Source organism: Haliotis asinina, chromosome 12 (assembly GCF_037392515.1).
Source record: "Haliotis asinina isolate JCU_RB_2024 chromosome 12, JCU_Hal_asi_v2, whole genome shotgun sequence".
NCBI classification, from domain to species: Eukaryota; Metazoa; Mollusca; class Gastropoda; order Lepetellida; family Haliotidae; genus Haliotis; species Haliotis asinina.
Genome location: NC_090291.1, coordinates 46,824,723 through 46,848,018, shown reverse-complemented (window position 1 = coordinate 46,848,018; position 23,296 = coordinate 46,824,723). Strand labels below are relative to the sequence as shown.

General features: G+C 37.3%; 1 protein-coding gene across 4 annotated transcripts in view; it reads left to right on the top strand.

Moving 5' to 3' along the window:
* The window catches only part of LOC137258359 (b(0,+)-type amino acid transporter 1-like), a 115,390-nt gene that overhangs the window by 76,278 nt on the left and 15,816 nt on the right, over positions 1–23,296 (top strand). For 3 of the 4 annotated variants that reach the window (XM_067796012.1, XM_067796011.1, XM_067796015.1), the window contains 7 exons: positions 5,886–6,053; positions 10,827–10,928; positions 15,899–16,165; positions 17,152–17,277; positions 21,608–21,707; positions 22,383–22,427; positions 23,148–23,271. In XM_067796012.1, coding sequence (XP_067652113.1) covers positions 5,886–6,053; positions 10,827–10,928; positions 15,899–16,165; positions 17,152–17,277; positions 21,608–21,707; positions 22,383–22,427; positions 23,148–23,271 — 932 coding nt within the window. Of the gene's footprint in view, positions 1–2,279; positions 2,363–5,885; positions 6,054–10,826; positions 10,929–15,898; positions 16,166–17,151; positions 17,278–21,607; positions 21,708–22,382; positions 22,428–23,147; positions 23,272–23,296 lie in introns of those variants that run through there. The other variant, XM_067796013.1, reaches the window with a different exon arrangement.

Sequence of the window (23,296 nt, the reverse complement as noted above, 5' to 3'; positions counted from 1 at the left end):
TGTGAAGCCCAGTTCAGGCTGAGATGTAACCAGAATGTTGCTAAAAAAACATAAAATCTCGCTATCTCGCTCACTCACTCACTCACTCACTCACTCACTCACTCACTCACTCACTCACTCACTCACCCAGCTATTAGCTTCTTGAAGGCCTGTGGATATCTGAATTATTTTCAGACTCTTATTGAGGAAGCATATATCATTGCACGTGTGCCAGTTTCTCTGATCCAGAGTTGATGGAGAGACTTTGTGATATTTGCTAGATGCGTAAATCAGAACTCCCACACTGCAATGTAAGTGTAAATCTACTTGCTGCCATGGTAGCATTCACACCTAAATCATGATGCAACATTTATGTATATTTTCATCATTAATTATAGATCCACAACAGTTGATGAATAGTAGTAGGATTCAGACAGTTGGAAATACAGATAGGAACTATTACCATAGTTTAAGCATGTTCAGGAGTAGATTTCAAATATATACCAACCTAATTTCATAAGAACCTATCTGCCAGACATACTATTCAGTGACACAAATGTTATGTCTGGATAGTGTTGTAAATTGTATTGACATATTTTATAAGTTAATCTTATCATCACCTTTAACGGGCTGACATTGAACTGATACTTCACTCTAGACCAACTAAGGTTTAGCTTATGTATGAACAGATCTGTTTAATATGATTATCTCCTTCAATGCATCTAGTAAATGTGTTGACAAGATTTATTGCCTGTACAGTTAACAGGATTAAGTATTATGACCTGTCTGGACATTCAATTATTGTAGGCAGCCCTTATTATGTGGCAATAGTAAATCAAATTCTGTTCACTGTTTAAGTTTAAGTTGAATTATAGAGACTGGGGATGTTAGACAATAGTGTTTAGACTCCCCAAACAAGGCTATATGCCTTGCCGTCATTCCAGGGGTTTGTATTGACTTTATGCAAGAAATTGCAATTGTACAATGTAAATAAGACTGTAATTGGCTCTTTGCTGACTAATTCGCCATAACAAGCAGTACACTGTTTGGAGGGCTGTGAAGTTGGAGTACTATGTAAGGATATGATACATGCATGAACGACTTTATCACAATATTATAGTATGCTCATGTTGCTCCTCACAGTAGAGAAAGAAGTCACTCATCCATACAAACCTTATATTTTGGATGGTTTTACACTTCAGAGGTACAAATGACACTACCATAATACCAACATCAGATTATAATGATGGTGATAAATAAATAAGTTATTGTCGTTGGTATTGCACTTTCTCCATGCTTGGTATCATAATCAAATTGCACAGTTTGTTGAAAGAAATACATTCCACTTAAGATTATTTTTGCACTCTGTGTCTTGAATACTGTTTTCATGTTTATTCAGTCAGTGTTACATGAAAGGTGATCTGTTTTCATTCATTGCATCGCAGCATTATAAACAAGGTTTATTTATCCTAGCTGCTGTTAACTGGCAAGTATTTTTTTATTTGTTTATTTATTATTTTTTTCAGTTTATTTTGAAACCATGCTTTCACTTTGAATGTTTGCAGTAATCATCAATCTGGGTGGCATATTGCTCTTCTGTAGCACTAAACTGTCTCTTTTCATCAAGCTAATGAAACCACTCTCCAGTTTCTTGCACAAAGACACATTCTGAGGCTCTGTTGGTAGTTGCTGCTCATTACGGTTCATGCCTCAGGGTAAGGGATGGTGATACGATGCTTATATCACATGCTTTGATGTCTCATGTGTTCTTTTGGTTGATTGTCAACAGCTGTTTATTTGACAAGATAGGAGTAGCTAGCATTCTCATATGTTTATGGATCAGATGTTTCATGTGGGTTCAGGTGTAATTCTCGAGAAGATTGTATTCTTCTTCTGATATCACAAATAACAGTCAAGACAAAATCCCATCAAACTTGATAGCTAATGGAAGTTTCACATGACTTGGCATCAAAGAAGAAATGAGGTATATATTTTGGTTTTTTTTTCTTTACCCTTCTTACTGCTTTTTATTGATCAGTTATGATAATGTGTTTGCAAGTTGTTGGTTTTTTATGACAGACACCATTGTATGTGATGTGACTGGAATAGCAGTAAAGACAGCACTTAAACACCTGACCACCAAAATTGGAAAGTATTTTAGTAAAGTAATATAACAAACAGTTGTTTAAGTGGCAGCATGATAAGACGAACTGTCACCTGCAACCAGATTTAGATTAGGCTAATTTAGTGTCAGTCGTTTAGCGGAGTGCAGTGAAGGATTTACTTGGGCACACACGCTCAAATCCATTTGACACTGTACCTGTAACAGTGTGGCTATAGGAAGGTGGGTAGAGCAGCTGTAGAGAGAGTCTTGGAGAGCAAGGTAAGACCATCACCTGAGGTCAATGCATTTATAGGTGGAGACAAGGTATGATTGCCCAGATCTTCAGGTAGGAACTGCACTAGATGTTGTGTGGACCTAGTGCTAAGGTGGTAATGTTGTAGTTGTGGATGTAGTGAAGGTTGTAGTTGAAGGGGAGTAGTCTTGGAATCGTACTGGATATGATGGTGTTGTAGTGAATCTAGTGGTGTTATTAGTAGAATTAGTGTTGAGGCAATATTGTAGTTCTAGTAAGATTATTGTTGTGGTATTGTTTACATGAAAATGGTGTTGTCACTAGTTGGAGATAGTATTGTATTGTAGGTAGTGCTGTAGTGGAGATATTGTTGTAGCTATACTTGCGGTAGTGCTGTAGTGTAGGTGGTATTGCAGTGGAGGTATTGGTGTAGTGTTGTAGTGGAGATATTGTTGTAGCAATACTTGAGCTAGTGCTGTAGTAGAGGTGGTATTGCAGTGGAGGTATTGGTGTAGTGTGGTATTGGAGATGTTGTTGTAGCTATACTTGAGCTAGTGCTGTAGTAGAGGTGGTATTGCAGTAGAGGTATTGGTGTGGTACAGATCATTGTTGTAGCAATACTTGAGGTAGTTCTGTAGTAGAGGTTAAGTGTTGCAGTGGATGTGTTGGTGTAGCGTTGTGGTGGAGGTGTTGGTGTAGTGTTGTAGTGGAGGTGTTGGTGTAGTGTTGTAGTGGAGATAATGTTGTAGTTGTACTTGAGGTAGTGCTGTAGTAGAGGTAAGTATTATAGTGGAGGTAGTAATATAGCAGAAGTAGAGTAGAAGTGGCATTATTGTGGTGACAGTGTGGTAGTTATACATGAGGTAGTGCTGTAGCAGAGGTAGTATTATAGTGGAGGTCGTAATGTAGAGGAAGTAGAGTAGAAATGGCAGTGTAGTTATAGTGGAAATAGTGATGTAGTAGAGTGAATGAGTTCAGTTTACGTCTAACTCACCAGTAATACAGCTATATGATGGTGGTTTGTAAATAATTGAGTCTGGACCAGTCTTAGCAGTGATCAACAGCATGAGCATTGATCTACATAATTGGGATACAATAATGTGTCAACCAAGTCAATGAGGCTTACTGCCCAATCCCATTGGTTGCCTCTTACGACAAGCATTGGTTACTGAAAATCAATTCTAACCCAGTGATTTTCACGGGTTGGTTTTAGTGGAGGTGGTAATGAAGTTAAAAAAGCTTTGAGTCAGTGAGAAGGTAGTAGCTGTTATGGAGGTGGTAGAGCTGAAGAAGTGTTCAGTATGTGAAGTCAGTTTTTCAGTAGGGAGAAGCATTTGTAACATGATATTGCCTCACATAGTCAGTTGCGATCCTTCCTTGGTCTGATGCTCAGAGCTTCCACACACAGGTTCTTGCTGTCCCACTATCTTCGCCCTGATGGCAGAACAATTTACGTGCTTCTTAGCTATTTTTGAGGGTTATTTTTTCCCTGGATACCAGCATTCATCATGGATGACTATTATTTTGCCAGGGTTGTTGCACAATATATTTGTCAGAAGTATGCTGACAGATATCATAGTAAAAATACTGAAATGTTTTACCAGCGCCTGTCAGGTTGAAAGGAGAAACCATATGAAAGCATTTATAAAGTGGGAATATTTGCTCTCTGGGGGCATGCAAGGGGGTTTCAATGAAGCTTTCAATTAATCACCTAGGGTGAAGTAACCATATGGTGACCAGGGCCCCTTCCCCAAACTGGGCCCCGTTTCTCAGAGCGATCATAACCCAAAGATGATCATAACTCACATACTTTAATAGACTTGTGACAGTTGTTGTGCTGTGATCACTTTGTGGAACAGGACTTAACCATAGGACAGTTCTAAGTCTAGCTCAGTTGTAAGTCTAACTTCAGTGTGAGTGACGAGAATCTTAAGACTATGATAACTTTAAGGAACAGATGCAAAGGATATTGCACAGAGTGAAGCATCTTTAGCTAGAGTAGCAAATGACAGCGTATATGGCAGCAGTTTGTAAATAATCGAGTCTGGACATTCTAATGAACAGCAGTATCAATATACACAATTGGGAACCAACAGTTGTATGTTGGCCTGTACATAATTGAATGGGACCACACAATCCAGTGGCTATCAGCATGACCATCGTAACTGGGATGTGATGACGTGAGACAACCAAGTCAGTGAGTCTGACCACCAAATCCCTGTAATCGCCTCTTATGAAAAGCATGGGTTACTGAAGATCAATTCTAATGCAAGTGTGATATCCAGTTTTAATTTACTCATTCAGTTTATTGTGTGAAGGACACTTGTGGCTTTCATGTTAATACAGTCCATTTGACAAGAAAGAATTGGGTATGACAGATTAACTGCTTTTATGTTAAACAATCGGGAAAGACAGATTTATGTAACTATAGTAATTTGAAACACTACAGCATGAAACATAAGTATAAAAATATAATTGAGGTATTTTATTTTGAATTTCATTTGAGCAGTCGATGTTGTGTCTGTACAAACCAAATGGCATTGCCAGGTTCTCGGTGAGGATTCGAATAACACAAGGAATTAAATTGTTTTAGTATATCAAGCAAAATGATTCACTGTTTGCAAGAGTACAGGAGTAACCTGTGATTCTTCCACATTTTGTACCATATGAAAGTATGACACAAGTAGTCCATGGCATTACTTAGAGTTACTTCCCTTAAGCATGACAGTAGCCTGTGATTTAGGGTTCCAATTAAGTCTAGGTTTGTCAGCATTGTATCAGTGCACACCAAAGTGGTAGATGAGTAAGACCTGCATCACATACCTCACTTTTAAAATATTTATGCCCTGATATGACCAATACTGGTGAGAACATGAACTGTGTTCACTCACAGTACATATGGGGTGGCTGTTCTGTAGTTGTTTCATCTGCTGCTCGCACAGACTGATAAGTGTCTGCCATAGACGGTGTACACACAGCTGCAGTGTTGTCATTGTATAGCATGTCATGGTGTCCAGGACACTGAGCGAGGTCACGTTTTTCCAAGGTTACGTGTGTACACAATGTCAGACGACACTACCCTACATGGTGACTTCTTCAGATAAGTCTTGATATTTAGTCTGCTTAATAACTAACATGAGTTTACCATCCTAACCATTAAGCAGATTAAATTTTCTTTTGTGTACACATCATGAGTGGAGTCAGAATCTTTTGAGTCAAACCCGAACATGACACCCTAAATCATTTCCTAAGATTTTAGCTTTATCTAAGTATGCATATTTTATGAGCTGAGCATACTTGACTGGACAAAATTTTACAAGGCTTAGGCTTCAGACTAGTGGTTAAACATGAACTGTTCGTCTGCAGTACCTTTGTTTTATCCTGAAGCACCAGTTTTCTGCTATTTACAGCAAATTTTGATTGATGTGTACCATGTTGAAGACATTCTTTCAGTAAATTATGCATCAAATACTTGAGACATTGTTCAGATTGTTTCATGAAGGTAGAAAGCTTTTATCGGAGAAGTAAATTTAAATTGCTTCTTTCCAGTTCCTCAACACAAGATGTCAAACGGAAAATCATCAGATGCGCGGTATCGCGGGGTGCCTAAGGACAGCGACTGTAATGGCTCTGTTATCGTGGAGGAGAGTACGGTGTCCCTGAAGAAGCGAGTCGGTCTCATTAGCGGGACTGCACTAATTGTTGGAACAATGATTGGTAAGGTCAACATGATGACAAGTAGAGGCATCTCTTGGTCAACTCATATACCAAGGAGTACATAGAGATCCTGGATTTTACAACTATTCATGTGACATATTATAGTATGCTGGACAAAAATAGTTAGGGATATATGTAAATTTTCAAATTATGACTAATGATCTATTCATTGACACACTGATAGAATATCAATCCTAAAAATACCAGTATCTGTAACTTATATTGTCCAGTATATATGTGGTATATTTTTCAGTATCATTAGTAAATCATTGAGGCAAGTGTATATGGTACTGATGTATGTCTTTATTAACAGATTATTTTCCAACAACCAAGGATCAAGTCTTAAACTGTTTGGAATATCTTTGCATTAACTTAATCCTAAACTTTGACATGGCTTATATGTGTTTGTAATTCAAGTTCCAGAAATATGTCATACATAACATTCAAAATATGTTAAAGAACACCTGCATCTGTGATTAGTAGTACTTCTTCTGGTATTAATCTTTAAGACCAGGGTCCTGTTCCTCAAAGTGATTATAGCGCTAGGATAATCGTAACTCCCATACTTTAACATAGATTACAACTGTCATAGGGCTAAGATCTCTTTGAGGAACGGGACCCAGGAGCCATTTTCTGTCAGTGCTACTGTCCGTGATTCATGCCATGTTCTTGGTTGCCTGCATGTGTGGCAATACTGAGATAAAACTGGTTATGTTCTCAAGATTACTTAATCAGTGCTCCAGACATGTCACATTTGACATAGGACCGTCTAGTTCTGACCACTAATTTCTTGCACTGCAAATAGTTGTGACCGTATCCCATTGGTATAAATCTTATGTTGAGATAAGGACAGGGTTTGTTTCTTGTTCCCAACACAAAATCCTTTCATTATATCAGATTAAATGTTAGTAGATTTATCGGGATAGATGTGATTTGTTTTAATTTAAGGGTAGTGTTTGTTTCTGGAGTAGAAGTCAAACCATTCAGCTTTTGAATAACTCTTTGTCAACACAATAAACATCATACGTCAATTCAAGGAGTGCTAGCAAGACATTGTTTTGTGAGAATACAATAATGGATAGTTTTGCAGATATATTATGCCACTTTTGATTGAGGTATTTATATTTTCCCATGACATAACTGATATGTCATATGTGTAATTAAGTAGAATGAGGTATCTGTGCTGTTATCAATAGTAAATTAAACTGTTTGACATTACTATCTCTTCATCCAAAATGTAAAGTTGTTTTTTTTTAAGGCATAGTACTAAATTATGTAGTAGGGTAATAGATTAATGATTCAAAGATGAGAATCTATTGATGTTATATCATGGACAGTTCATGATGATGTAACCACTATTTTGATTGATATAGACAAACATAATCCTACATTATTTTGTCATTCCAAATATGTTTGTTTTGTGTTTAATGCTCAGACAGCAATATTTCAGCTTATATCTTATGAAAGAGAGACGATGGGTAGCGTAGTGGATAATGTGTTCACTCGTCACTCTGAAGACATGGTTTACCCACATGGGTATAATATGTGAAGCCCATTTCTGGTGGCCCATGCCACAATAATGCTGGAGTATTGCTAGGAGTGGCATAAAACTAAACTCACAATATAAAGGTATAGATACTCAAGGTAAGGATAGACAATCCAGTGGTTGGCGCCATGACAATCGATGTATGTAGTCAGGACATGATGACATGCCTCAGCAGTCATTGAACTCAAACAGCAATGCCTGTTAGTCAAATCTTAAGTATAGTTTGTTAAATAACAATTCTAATCTGATCTTCACAACTAAGAATGTTTAAATTGGTGATCTATATTAATAGCTTCATCTTCTTTTTTTCTTTTGTCGTTACGACTATATTGGAAAGTGTTACGCATAGTTTAGTCTCTGTAACATTAGTAAATAATTAAATGAGCAGTAAATCAGGGTAATGTAATTTGCTGTGACAGCCAGAGTGCGGCAAACAGACAACATCTGTCTAATGGCTAATACTGCTGCAACAATCTATTTATTTGCCTCTTGGACCTGTTAGCTGTCTCGTCCAGACCCACAACAAGGAAGCCTGACAAATACTTGATAAAGATTTATTTCATACAGCTAGTAAGACACTGCGCTGTAATTAGGGGTGCAAGTCCAATGGTATAATCACAGTGAATGGCTTCAACATTGCTGATATGGAGTTAGGCAATATTTACTTACTCCCAGTGGGTTAACCTTTTCAGAGATTTACCTGATACATGGACTAACTGTCAAAAAGATGTGGGAAAACCAAGTTCTATGGATAGTCAGCTTCTTTATTAAAATGAATGTGACATTGCTGTTAGATATGAACACTGATATATCACCATCTACACCAAGACATTGCACTCATTCCAATACAGAAGTTGACTATCCACATAACCTGTTTTTTCTTCACCTTTACAACTTCTAAAAATGTCTCTCGAAAAAGAAAAAGAAATTCATTTAATGTTTATTTTGGGGGCGTTTTCATTTTGTACTTGTCTATTTTTGGAATCAATGATATTATATTGCAATAAACAAGATAATGTAATATTGTAAACTAAATATTTCAGCCATTCCCATTTTCTATATCAGTGAAATATATAGTATTACATTGCTATTATGTTTTAATATGACAAATTGAAAAACTGGTCTTTCCAGCTATTATGTTTTAATATGACAAATTGAAAAACTGGTCTTTCCATTCCAAGCAACTAATCGGATCTAAATCAATCCCTGCTGCTTCTTAACTATAGCCAAGTTTGGTATTCATCATGACATAACACTGTCTTTCCCGTGTTAAAAAAAGTGGCTGACTGTTATAAATTTGAGTCTGGAAATTCTGTATATGTATTGTATATCAAACACGAACCCAAAAAGCTTGAGAATTCTACTTTAGGCTTCAGCCTGGGCAACCTATGTTGGGTGAAAGAGCTGACCATTTGTATGAGAGAGGAAGACTGTTTATTAAATTTTACCAAACCCCAGTGGCATGGACTGATGCTCACAATATCACTCACTGGATTGTGTAGAACAAGTATCTTGGGAAAAGAAAAAGGAGTTACTTTATGTGAACGAGTTCTTGTTCAGTGAATTTCAGCAGTCACTTTAGTGCCAAGCATTGTTAGAGAGAACCAGGAATCTGAACCCTCAAGTATTTTATTTCTGGTATATGTTTGTGATGGCTTCAGGTTTAATTCAGTGGGAGGCCCTACACTTTTGAGGATACTGTCACAACAGTTTGTATTGTTAGACAATTAAATGCTGACCTCAAAGGTTCCTTGTTTTAGCACTGTTACAACTTCAAAAGATTCCTATGATATAATACCAGAAGAAAAGGAACAAAGTGTCCCTCTGGATTGTATACTGCTCCGACTGCTGCTATTTTCAGTTCTCGAATCAGGTTAACACTGGAATAAAGCATAACTGTTTGTTGAATGACTCTATGTTGTTACAACCAAACTGATAACATTGTGTGAACGATTTGTTGGGATATTCACCTAGGCCCCAGCCTGTTGTCCTTGTTTGATGGCTGTGGCAAAATTATGTGCATATTTCTTCAATAGTGTTAAGCATTGTGAAAGGTCCCACCTAGACAGCTTTTGAACAATATGAAAGGTCGTTTTTCAGATCTGACATGTTGTCATGTATCAGTCTTTGTAAGACAGAGAGTATAAATGAAAAGGCTTAAGGTTTGAGGCTGACATGTATATTTAGATTCATATGTTTTTGTTACAATTTACAAATTTGAAATCTGAAAATATTTACAGCCCAGGACCCCATCCACAATACTTTCCTAGAGCTTCGTCATTCATAAGCCTATGATTAAGTATAGAATTATGATGGTTCGGAATTCAATGAATGCTTTGTGGATGAGGACCCTGTTCTTAAAGGCACAATGTCACACGTTTTTGGCAATATTTTGGCCTCTAACTTCCAAATGGTGCAATAAAAGACCTGAAATTGCTAATTGAAACTTGAGGCGAACAGCTTCCAAACAGAAAACACTAACCATATATGGAATATGAATAATTGCACTGTACACAAGTTGTGTTGGGATATTCATAAAGAGTGCTCCAAGGGAAATAACTCTAAATAATGTTCGGCCTGTAGAGGGCAACTTTACAGTAATTGATTCACACTTTTTGATTTAATATTGTAATCTAAGTATAAGAAAAAAACAAACAAATGGTTTGGAATAAAAATTATATGGTAGTTTCCCTGATGGCTAATAATATTATTGAGAGAAATGCATTATTTATTTTTATAAAAGTGTTGTGTGATATGGTGCCTTTAATAAATGAGTCCTGCAGTGAGTAGTATTACTGCTATGTCATTGGAGAGTTATCTGAATCATCTTGTTTTACAGGCAACAACAGTTTCAACAACATGTCAAAGTTTGGACAAGTAAATCATTGGTTTTTCAAACATAATCATAATTCCATGATATGTTTATGACTATATGTTACTTCCACTACCATCAGTTCCATATTTTGTTCAACATATTTCTACCCCAAATACGAACAACCTCTTTATCTGAAAACATTAATAGCAAAATATATACATATTTATATTTATATGATATGAAAATTTGAAATTGAGTTTTGTTTTAAAGTACTTTAATTCTGTAATTGAAATTTATAGTAGAAATTTATGATTTCTTTTGTATATATACTAGAATGTAGTTGATGGTTGTATTATGACTGTAGTCTTCTGTGAAGTGATAATGGAATGGTTCCGATGTTTGAATTTTTCAGGGTCTGGTATATTTATATCACCAAAGGGAGTATTACATGGCACAGGCTCCGTGGGATTGAGTTTGATGGTGTGGGTCGGATGTGGCCTCATCTCGCTGTGTGGTAAGGGAGACAACTCTCAGTCCAGTGCACTCTACTGCATGTGATGGCAGTCTGGCGGCTGGTCGGCCTACCTGAGATCTGAAGACGTCAGAAACTAGGACCCAGACCGATCAGTCCGACTGACGGAACAACAAACCACACTGCAGAGAGCTAACTTGTTTATAAAGGGCTCACAGTAAAACACAAAAATATGAATATTCCATGTTTTTATTTTTATTCAAGATAAGGCTAATGGATAAAAAGTGCAGTTTAAAAAATTTGAAAGAGCCGCAAGGATATGTTTTTCTTTGCATAAGTTTTATTTTGAGCCCTGTTATTTTCTTTCTTTATTTAAAATGTTCTGTTTTGTTTGTGTTGTTCTTATTAATTCCACTTAAAATAAAAACTTCAGCTTTATTGTAATAAACGGATGGCATAAATATTTCTCAAACATCTCAAAGTTAAATTCTTCAATAGAATTCTTGTTCTGTTAATTCTGATTTGAATGTATATACAATATCTGTTCTCATGTTAAAGAAACAAATGATTTGAAATTTGAAAAACTTTGTTCCAATGGAGTATCACTTGATTATTATCTTCACTATGTGTTTAATGCAACAATACTTTTCAGAACAGGGGAGACAACTGATTATGAGAGGGATGTGGGAGTTACTCCCCTTCCCAATTCAACATTGTTGTTTTTCTCTTTACCTCACAGGTTCTCTGTCCTGTGCCAAGCTAGGGACCCTTTTTACAAAGTCAGGAGGCGAATATGCCTACCTTGCGGCCGCCTTTGGGCCTATTCCAGCATATCTATGTGCCTGGGCTGCCGTGTTAGTCACAAATCCCCAGTTCAGTGGCTATCATCAGTCTGGGTTTAGCCGAATATCTATCTGAGCGATTATTCGATGCCTGTGGACCTCCCGACATTATAAAAAAGTTACTGGCTGCTGCAGCCATATGTAAGTACACGCCCAGTCCTATATTTGACTAAACAACTTTGACAATCTAAATTTGACAAAGCCTGCCAGCAAATTGCGAAGCAGGGTTGACCGAAGGTCCCCTGGTGTCCGAATAGCTCATCCGAATAGAACCCTTCTACTACAGTTGCACTCCATGTGTCATTTCCAACCAGTGATTTGAGACTTTCACGCTAATCGTCTGTTCCACTCTATCTTCGTGAGTATTTGAAACACGATACTATTCACGTTAGCATTCTATAAACTCTTATATGAAAATTCAGCTTTTGATATTTTTTATGTTGCTTGTTTGATGTGTCAAAGAAAATCTTTCAAATTTCTAAAAACTCTTTATGTTTACTTTTGACCTAGTGTTGCAAATTTTCTAGTGGAGATTATGTTGTTACCAACTCCACAAAGGGTTATCTCCCCCTGCAGTTTTGGCTTAACATGATAAATTTTGAAATTCAAAATTTCAAAAAGTCTTTGTATTTGATATATTTGCCCATCAAAAGTTTTTAATACTCAGTTTATTATACTTCAGAACAAGTTATTTGACAAACATTCTTTATTAATTATACAGAATACTTAATTATTTAACAATCAATTCAGTTAAGTAAGTCATTCCAGAGGTTCAAAAATCCCATGACCTGACACCCGGGACAAGTCCTTTTTCATTTCGAGCAATCGAGTAATGGTATCATACTTGTCCTGGCTACTAGATAATCTCATCTTATGGTTTCAAACTGCAAATAAACTTGGATTTCATTTCGTATCTGCTCAAAATGTAGCAATTGACTTTTGCAATGATAATAAAGTTGGATTATCTTCCTTTTTATTCGTCTCTTTTAATCCACTAAACATTAACATCAAATATCATGTTGATTTATTCTTTCGTAATTTCATCATCCTGATTATGTCAAAAACATCAGGGCAAGTGGAAAATTTGTTAGCACACGATGCTTTCTTAAAGTCACTTGCCCTGTGGCAAGTGGCTTTTAAAAATTCTTTTGAACCCCTGCATTCAGTTGAGTGCATAAAATAAGTTCAGTTTCACCACTTCTATTCTATTATATATTTGGAACAAATTTGATGTTTTAAGATCACATATTGATAATGAGCTGTTATTCTAAGAGCTATATTTCTTGAATTCTAGTGACAGTTCTTTCTGTCTTATGGGGATGAAGGCTTTTTATCGTAGTGAGTGCAATATCTGAATATCGACAGATTGCCTGCTTTTGAATTTTAAGATGTTTTAATACGTGCTAGGTTTGGAGTTCCGTAGTTTATTCCTTATCTCAGGAGCACAGTATTCTTATTTTGAAATAATATTACCATTGATTCTGATAGAGAATGGATATCAGCAAGCAGATTTTTAGTGTTCGTAACACCATTTGCAGAAACTGAGATACATAGACTCTGTTGGGAGCTTCAACTACATTTGGGGGGATGTGGGGGAGTGTTTTCTCAGATTGATTTCATAACTAGTACCAAACCACTATAGCTGATTCGGATTGAATTCACTAAAATCTAGGGCCATATTCAAAACTGATCTTAAATGTTGTGTTTGTTAATAAGTCATAGGTAGCAAACAGTGTTTCTGCTCAGAAAACTACATTGACATTGGCAACACAGTGTTTGTCACTGAAACTCACTGAGCTCCTGTCTCTTTAGCATTAATAAATTAGCTGCATTGTAGTTTAGGTTCACCCAAACAAACAGATGAAAACATAAGAGTAGGTTAAAACTGAACCTGTACAGCTATTAGTGTACTTCACAAAAAGACTACAATATACTTGAACAACCTAATCAGACAATATTGTTCAACAGTAACACAAATGTTACATCAGTCTAAATCATATACCTAAACCAGTTAAAACTGTTATACAATAATATCTGTATATCCTGTTGAGTCTGTAACCATCTTGTTCACAAATTGTTTACGATTCTCATTTGTTCAGAAAAGAATTTCAGTTATTTTTTAATGGTAGGTGTTGTTATGGTTACCTGAAAGAAACAACCACCTGGAACTGTTCAATTTGAAATTTCAACTATGATGCAGATAAAGGGGAGATAATTCTTACCATCCTGAGTTTATTTATATGGTGACGTGAATAGAGTGATATACGATGTTAAGTCAGTCACAGACCAGCTTGTTGGCTACAGTGTCATCTCACAGTTCTGTAAATTCTCAAGGCTTCAGTCTCATCACCCAAGACAGCATCACGAGATGACAGTGATACCACAATCATACACACAGTCAGTTAGAGATTTATAATCTGTGATATATATAGTTAGCATAGTCACTCTTCTGTACAGTCTCTCATACTCAGTACTAACGTCAACGTCAGCCATACATACTATGGAACACATGCTAGCAATACTACAAGTCTATTAACCCGGAAGATTCGGGTCTTTAGTAAGCTGTGTTTTTCCCAAGAGGTGGCTAATGGTAGTCACGCTTGTTGAGTTACAGATGACAGAACTTATGGATGATCAACTTCTTAGTCTTGACAATGGTATCGTTGATCATCCCTATATCATCAACTTCTAGAATGCCACTCCAACAAAACACTTGTTGATTTACTTGACCATGTCATTGTATCCTAGTTGAGTAGATTCATGCACGTGATGTTAATTGCTGGGTTGTCTGGTCCAAAATCCATTGTATACAGACAGCCTCTATATTGTTGGAATATTGCTGAGTGTTAAACAACAATTGTATGTATAGTCCACCAGTCTCACAGGCTTCATCATGCAGAAAGACAGTTGGTGATAAATCACACAGCCATACATATCCATACAGTGAGATCGATATTCAACCATACAAACAAACAGCCTTAATCATGTAAGTCTGTAGCACATGCACATCTGCAGTGAGAGAGATTGTCACACACGCTTTATTACAATTGATGCATTGGCTTGGGTGGGAGCTGAAGGCTATATTGAATTGAAGAAAAGTGAAGCATTCATCAAATTATCAAAGTCTTCTCAAAGTCCATATCTGATTTCTAAGAATTTGTAATATAATATTCTAGAGTAGACAAAGTTTTGTACAGATAAATGAAATAACATCTTTGATAAATCAGATTTAATTGTGACTAAATAATATATTGTACTCTAATATGTATATCATTGACAATTTTAATGAAAGTTGAATTTAACATGTTTTACTTCATATCTACAAATGCTATATTTCCATGTAACTATAGATATTGAATGTGTGATGGTATGAGTGTATAGCTGCTACCCCTGCTTCATGGCACTCTAGTGGTGTATATACATGTAAATATATATATACTCACTTGGTATGTGATAAGTGTATTTAAGGCTCTACCCTATATACAATGGTTAGGTGATTTTAGAAATGGAATGCATTAACTGATTGGTCTGTGTTTCAACTATAATCTCATGTATCACAACTAAGCTGGTCCTGTTATGAATAATCAGTTTTCTTCTTTCAGCAGGTCATTAATTCTGGGATTTCAGTTTTTTTTCCAGATTATCCAATAATGATATATTTTTTCTGTAGGTTGCAGAAATAATATACATTTTTATCTCCTTTTAGTAACGACATTCCACAACGTGTTTGTCAGTGAACTGCCATATGTGCTTTAGATTAAATGCGATGTGATCCAAAATCTGTATGTAATTTTTACTTTTCTAACCAAAATTCTTATTTGGTTATGTATATTTGGAACTGATGGTAGTCTCTTGAAACTGCAATCATTGAATGATTGTCACCATGGTAACAACCTGACAGCAGTAATGATAAACAAGGTTACTTTCGCCATTGCCATGGTTACCATAATTACCCATTTGAAGCACAAATGAAGTTCTTAATGTCAAGCACGGATCTGCAGCTGTCTTCACTACAGAAATCCTGCCCTCCCAAACCCTAAGACCCACCCCTCCCCACCTTCCTGGTTAGAGAGTATGTGAGTTGAGAGTGAATGAAAGCTTGACTCAAACCCTAACCACCATATTGTTGCTAACACTGCCCTACAAAGTCTGTCTGTTTCTGCGAAACAGGAGCCCTGACTTATGCCGAGCTCGGTACAATGATCACCAAGTCTGGAGCCGAGTATGCCTACATCCTGGAGGCATCGCACACAATTATGCCCAAGTGGCTGGCTCCCATCCCAGGCTTCCTGTTTGCCTGGGTGTCCATCCTTATCTTGAAACCGGCTCTGTTTGGAGTTGTGGCCCTTAGTTTTGGCATCTACGTGGCCGAGCCGTTCTTCGATGGTTGCAGTCCACCAGGATACCTTGTGAAGCTCATCTCCATCTTGTGTATGAGTGAGTAGAGTTTCTATCTTTGTATGACTTCATAGCTATTTCAATACTGCCTCTGTTCACTAAGCAGGAAATATGTACTGTCAACCTTCTAGCACATCACGTGTTGCTTGGGTTATCACTGGTTACAATCACTGGACATTGTTTAAAAAGTCACTGAAGCACGTCAGCCAAACATGACATTCTCCAACCGTGCAGGATCATTTTTGTGATGTTTGCTCACATTTTAAGTTTTTCAAGTCGGATTGCATGTATAAGTGTTGTTATAAGACTTGTCTTAGCACGCAATCATGTGATCAAATATGGCACCGAAATTAAAACACCGTCAGCTTGTTTCCACTCTCTGCTTACCAAGCTCTTTTCAGGTTATTTAGGAAATGGGAAAAGAAAATAAGCATAAAAAATTAATAGTGTCACATTTTATCAATACAGATTCCAGAGCTCGCATTAATTTAGTGACGCATTTTAGACTAGACCCTTGCACATGCTTTAAACTCATGATGCATTAATTTCATGATTTACAGTATTCAAATCTGGACATGATGATCCAGTGACTGGCTCCATTGTATAAGCAATTATGATACTTTGACACTGCATTCACCAAGACCTCTGGATCCATTTCATCTGTGCGCAGGACATATACCTCTCCACAGTGTCAAAAGGAGACTGGACATGACTTGATTCATGTCTACACAGACTGCTTTCTTTATCAACTGTGTCAAGATAACTATGATAGTTATTGATTGTCCCAAAAACATTTCATAACAAATGTCGAAAACAATCCCTCTTTCAGAATTGTCTCGAGTCTTTGATTTCTTTCATATGTCATCAGGCTAATAAAATCTGATCATTTATTGTAAACATGCAGGCCAACATTTATCTGGTAAAACCTTCGATTCAGTTATCAAGTATTTCTTTGTGTTCTTACCTTATAAATGCCTACTCAATACTTGCTGATTTGTCTGATGACACTGGTGTGATTGTTTCAGTGGTAGTGTCCTTCATCAACTGCTACAGTGTGGAGTGGGCTACGAAAGTCCAGAATTTCTTCACATTCACCAAGCTGCTGGCTCTCGTTATGATCATAGTGGGAGGATTCTACAAAATGAGTAAAGGTATGTCCCACAGTTCTGCCTGTCATGCTGTGTTCTGATGTTGCAATCATTGGTGTTTCTGGCTATGGAGGATTTGAGGAAACAATACCTTGAAGTCTTAATTCTGAGAAGAATAAATTTGGATTAAATGCCGAAAATAGAATTGCATTATGTGCTCAACTGACTGAAAGTCAAGAGAGCTCATTTTTCTGAAAAAGGAGTAGCTAAAAAACAGCCTGTTTGACCAATACTTCAAGTCCTCCTCAGACTTTCTGCCTGTTTCAAGTTTTGCTTGCTAAAATTTGAATTGTCTCCATTTTGCTTCCACAGACCCTTAGGTAAATCTTAATCTGCAGGTTCGAGTTTTAGCATCAGAACTTTCTTTGTTTCACATTTTCCTCATAATGTCTCCAGTGGTATATTACAGCGTCGGTGCAGTCACTTTGCTTTCTTTTTCTTAACTCAATTGCTACATTGACGACACAGACCAGCTGCATTGAGTATGATGAGTGGTGGGGTAGCCTCGTGATTAAAGTGTTTGCTCATCACACCGAACACTCACTTTTGATTCCCCACATGTGTGAAGCCCATTTCTGGTGTCCTTGGTATGATATTGCTAGAATATAGCTAAAAATGGTGCTAAACTAAACTCACTTGTTCACTTGGAGACATTATTAGTTGGTTGTGTGAATAGTTGGGGAGAGATGTATATATTATTAGTTCAACAAGCATCTGATTTCAGACTAACATTACAATATAAGTTATCACATCGTGGCGAGGGAAATTCAGGGTTTTATCAGTCGCAAGTAAGGTTGTATTCCCCGAACCAGAGGCTAACGCATTTATCTAGCTGAATGTTTTCACTAAATCAAAACAAAACAACAGGCATCGAATCGACTTGTGTTTATATACGTGAGATGCCACTGTTTGACCTCAATGCACCACATGTTACTAAAGGCTTGTCGATGCACGCTTTTCTCTCTTCGCGTTGTCACCGAGGCGTATTGGGGTGATATGACTTTCGTAGCAGGAGTACACAACTTTTATACTCCCGCTCCCGCTTGTGATGGATGTACATGGTATTTTATCAGAGTCACGTGGACCAATCAAAACTCAACATTCTTACATGAGGCTAGATAAACTAGTATGAGTCCATAGTTGGTGGCATTAAGCTGAATACATGTACATTATTGTATGTTCAGTTGTGTTTAACCATTAACTTAACTCATTGTTTCTGCATGTTTTTGATTTGCATACAACTCAAGAGAGGGCTGTTCATAATAGATGCCAATTTTTTCATAATACTATATAGCCATGAAAAATGCTCCAAAGAAATATGACAGAAATGAGGAAAGCATTCTTTGAGTTGTAATTGTATGTATTGAGTAGTTTCATTGATTTCATACTTGTTGTTTTAAATGGTAAGCCTGTTAGACTTAGTCACTGGCACATAAAAGATGAAGTACACATAGCGCTCCTGTTTGCCTGTTGTACCTACAAGAACAACTAGTCATAGGATTAGACTACGAGTTTATCGGTCATAACAGTGGCCATGGGGCTTGTGCCAATTTACCGTTTTCAGTGTCTTGTAAGTGAGATAGACTTACAGGTGACAAACTTCTGTTTTAAGTTGAAGCCTCAGCGGCTCAGTGGGTTAGATGGCTGATTGCATGTGCTGGTGATTAGGTGCCTGATTCTGAGCACATATGTTCAAGTCCCAGATGGGCTCAATTTCAAGAATCTGTACTTTATTGACAAAGCATAAGGGTTAATAATGAGATTGAAAAAAAAATGTGTTTTGTGAATTAGTATCAACGTGTAGTATCAACAGAAATACAGTGTTCCCAGAAATTATTGAGAAAATCTTTGTTTTTTTTCTAATGATGCTAAGATTGGAAAAAGGGCTTTCACTATGCACTAAGCATAATAAATAAGGGAGACAACTCTTGAAGGCTTAGAAGGCAACTCATTACGTCAAGAGTTATCTCCCTTGTCTGAGCAGACGGCTTCCTGTGTTGACAGGGCAGAATTTACAGCAAGAGAGAAAAGAAAGCTCATTCTAGATGATTTTGAAAGGGGTGAGGCTGATGCTAAAGTGTTAGCTTGTAGACATGGTATTCCTCTGTCTACAGTATACAGAACTTTGAAGAATATTCAAACAGGAACCGGGATAGAGCACAAAGCAGGGGCAGGTCGGCCTAGGAAATTCAGTGTTGTGGATCGCCGAAGACTTGGGCAGATTGTGAGTAGGGGCAAATTGAAAAGTGTTGAGAACATCAGAAATGAAATGATTAGCAGAGGAAGTCCTCAGGTATGCAATGAAACAGTTAGGCAGGAATTACAGAGACTTAATTGGGTGAAAAAACGTGGAATTCCCTCGTCGTTGATGAAAGATGCACAAAAGGAAAAACGTTTAAACTGGTGTCGGGCTCATGAAAATCAAGATTGGGATAATGTTTTCTTTTCGGATGAAAGTTCTGTTTGGCTTTTCCCTAATTGTGTGAAAATTTGGACCAAAGATACTGTCAAACTTATCTACCAGCGACCAAAACAGCCCGAAGTTTCACATGTGGGGTGGCATATTGGCTCGCGGAGTGACGCCATTGTGTGTTTTCACGGGAAACTTGACAAAAGAAAGATACATTGACATTCTAAATGGTCACCTTCTTCCGACAGCACAAACATTGTATGAAGATGATTGGATTTTCCAGCATGATAATGACCCAAAACACACTGCGCGCTACACAAAACAGTGGTTGTCGGGCGAAAATGTTCAAGTTTTAGACTGGCCCAGTTACAGCCCAGACCTAAACCCAATTGAGAATGTGTGGGGAGTCATGAAGGACAGAATAAACCAAAAGGGACTGAGAAAAATATTGAAGATATGAAGGCCGAGGTGGTCCAATATTGGGATACCCTGTCACACGATTACCTACAAACTTTGATGGGTAGTGTGCCTAGGCGTATTCAGGCATGCATTGCTGAGCGAGGAGGTCTAACAAAGTACTAAAACAAGACTGAGACTGTAAAAGGATGATGTTTTAACATGTTTATGTAAGTAAAACGCCAGTAGTAAATAAACGTAATGAGTTACATGACGCAACATGATTCTCAATAATTTCTGGGAATACTATAAATTATTTAGCTGTTGATAGTCACACATATTACCAATGCATCGATAGTTTTTAATTTCTACCATCGATTAACTGCTATCAGCGACTCAACATTTGCAATTCATTGATAGTTTGATGCAACATTACAGCCATAGTGATTATAAACATGCACAATGAAGGAAATGATTGCAGTGATGTTAGGTTCACAGTTAATATACCCATCACCAGCGTGTTGAAATGGCAGCTGGCTGGGAGAAACGGGGCATATTGTCACATTATCACATGCTATATATGTATTTTTCTCCGATAACATCAGTTCTTGTATTTCACATTAACATGCCAAATGTAACACAGCACAGGACAGTGAACAAACATTATACATTTGTAAACTGTCCTCATACAAGTTCTTATTCAGTATGATGTTATGTAGTGAGTGGTTGTGTATATGGGGAAGAGCATAAAGATGCTGTTCACACTGATGACGCTGACGGACATTGTTTTCATGGTCTTGAGTGTACGTTCTGTTGAACAGGTTGGTTAGGAACATATTGTATGGAAACCTGCACTTTCTAATCCACACTATGCTTGCTAACAGACTAACCTGGTCGATCTGATTTCATGTGTTTGTTTATTAGTATCTCCAGTCCCTGTTTAAGGTTAGTTTCCATAGACACCACACACATTCATCAGCATTTGGTGTCTGTTCTGTATAGAAGCAGGCAGTATCTGTAGCAATGTTCAAAAGACAGCCTTGTTGTTGTAAGAGGTGAAGAAAGTGCTTGGGTGTGACAACACTGCTGTTTCAGCTCGACCCTGTCCCCCTCACAACCCAAGGCCAGATCATCATATCTCAACCATCTCTACCCTCCCCTGCCCATCCACCACTACCGCACCCCAATGGATTTTATACATTTATTGATTGATCATATGGCCCTGCATATTTCATTTCAAGTTATTCAGAATTTAAAATATTTCAGTTTCCAGTAAACTGAAAGTAGGAATTTTAACTCTCCAAAATTGAAAATATTACTTTTACATGAAGGAAAGTGAAATGTTGATAGAATAACGTAACTAAATTATGTTTTGGGTGTCACACAAATGTGCAACAACCTTAGCCACTAAGTGTCGGTGGCATATGAACAAATTTCTGTAGTAGTCAGTATCTTAAGTCTGATCAATAATGACATATGTACATACATCTAAGTTGCCATGGTAATAACTTTAGCGTTTGTTTTCAGGAAACACTGAGTTTCTATCCGAGGGGTTTGAGGACACGGTCAAGTCTCCATCACTAATAGCGCTGGCGTTCTATGATGGCCTCTGGGCCTATGATGGATGGTGAGTGTTTGTGATCATACATTTTTTTACGTATGTATGTGTTCAAGGTCAGGACTGATGTTGTGTTCAGTGCTGATCTTCGTGTGAGAACACCACCATATAGCTGGAATATTGCTGAGCACAGCATTAAACAAAGTTATGTGAATGTATAAGAGCACCACGTCACTACAGTTCCAAGTACCTTTGTAGACAAAGTTATTTATTTGGTACATGTGGTCAGGCTGGGTAATTGTGTGCCATCTACCCATTATGTAACTTATAATATCAACCACTAGTTTGTCCTGTACAATTTTCTTATTTTCAGGTTGCCATGATACACCTGAAATATTGATGATTGTCATAAAAAATTCACTGATACAGAGCTTTCTTTCTCCAAATTGACATAAACTTTCTGAATTTCTACTGTATGGAATGTAGTTCAATTTTGTTGCCCTTATTACTTAAAATTATTTATTTTTATTTGATATTGAGAGAGAGGATTGTGTTCAATAATCTCATGAAAACCTGTGGTCCAAAGGATTTGGAAAACACTTTAAGTCATGTAGTGGGCAAGCACCTGTTAAGTTTTAAGGCTGCTGTTGTATATTGGGGATAGTTAAAGGTGTATATGGCCAAGGATGCAAAGCATTGTTAGAAGTATGTGCCTGGTAAAAACTATGACGTTTATGGTTACAGGAACAACTTGAATTATATCACGGAGGAACTCATCAACCCTAATGTGTGAGTACGCAACACATTTGAAACTATTGTCTTCTATTCCCATGTAGGTCCCACTAAGATAATGCATGTTAGAGCTGACTTTGTGGATTAGATAATCTCTATGGCTTATGTAATCATGTGTCATTATACCTTAATGGTATGGGACATGCTGGTACTACCTACAGTCCATTTGGCTAAAAAGTGGATCAATGAGTTGCAATCTAACTCAAAAAATGAAAGACACAAAGTGCAGAGAAAGGGACAGCCAGGTGTGCAAGAGAGGATGGGGATGGCATAGCACCGGTTAATGAAGCAATACCTTTGTCAGCACTTATTTCTCAAACACCTGGTTGTTCCTTTCTCTGCACTCATCCATCGTAACAAATAGTGAACTGTGTCAGTGTTTCAGTTACATTTCGTTCAGCAATGTTTTACTTTTAAGACATAAATTCTTCAAAAACCTCTCAGAGTTGGTCTTATGATTTTATTAGGATCAGCATTTCATTTAGTGTTTTATGTTTATTAGTTTTCATGTTATATTGCAATTCATCGGTCCACTTTTGAGCCAAACAGACTGTAGTACTGGTTTGCCATATCAACACTTGACTGTTTAGTGGCCTTGGGGATATAGCTGGAAAGTTCCTTTGGAAAACAACCACAAACCAGATAAATAACATATCACCAGGTCACCAGGTGTTGCCGATGTTGAAGCATTACTCAAGCCAGTGCCTTGTATTTCAGAAACCTCCCTCGCTCTATCATTATCGGCATTCCTCTGGTGACAATCTGCTACTTGCTGACCAACGTGGCCTACCTCAGCATCATGTCCAAGGAGGAACTACTAGCCTCGGATGCTGTAGCAGCGGTATATGCACTATTGATTTTAACAT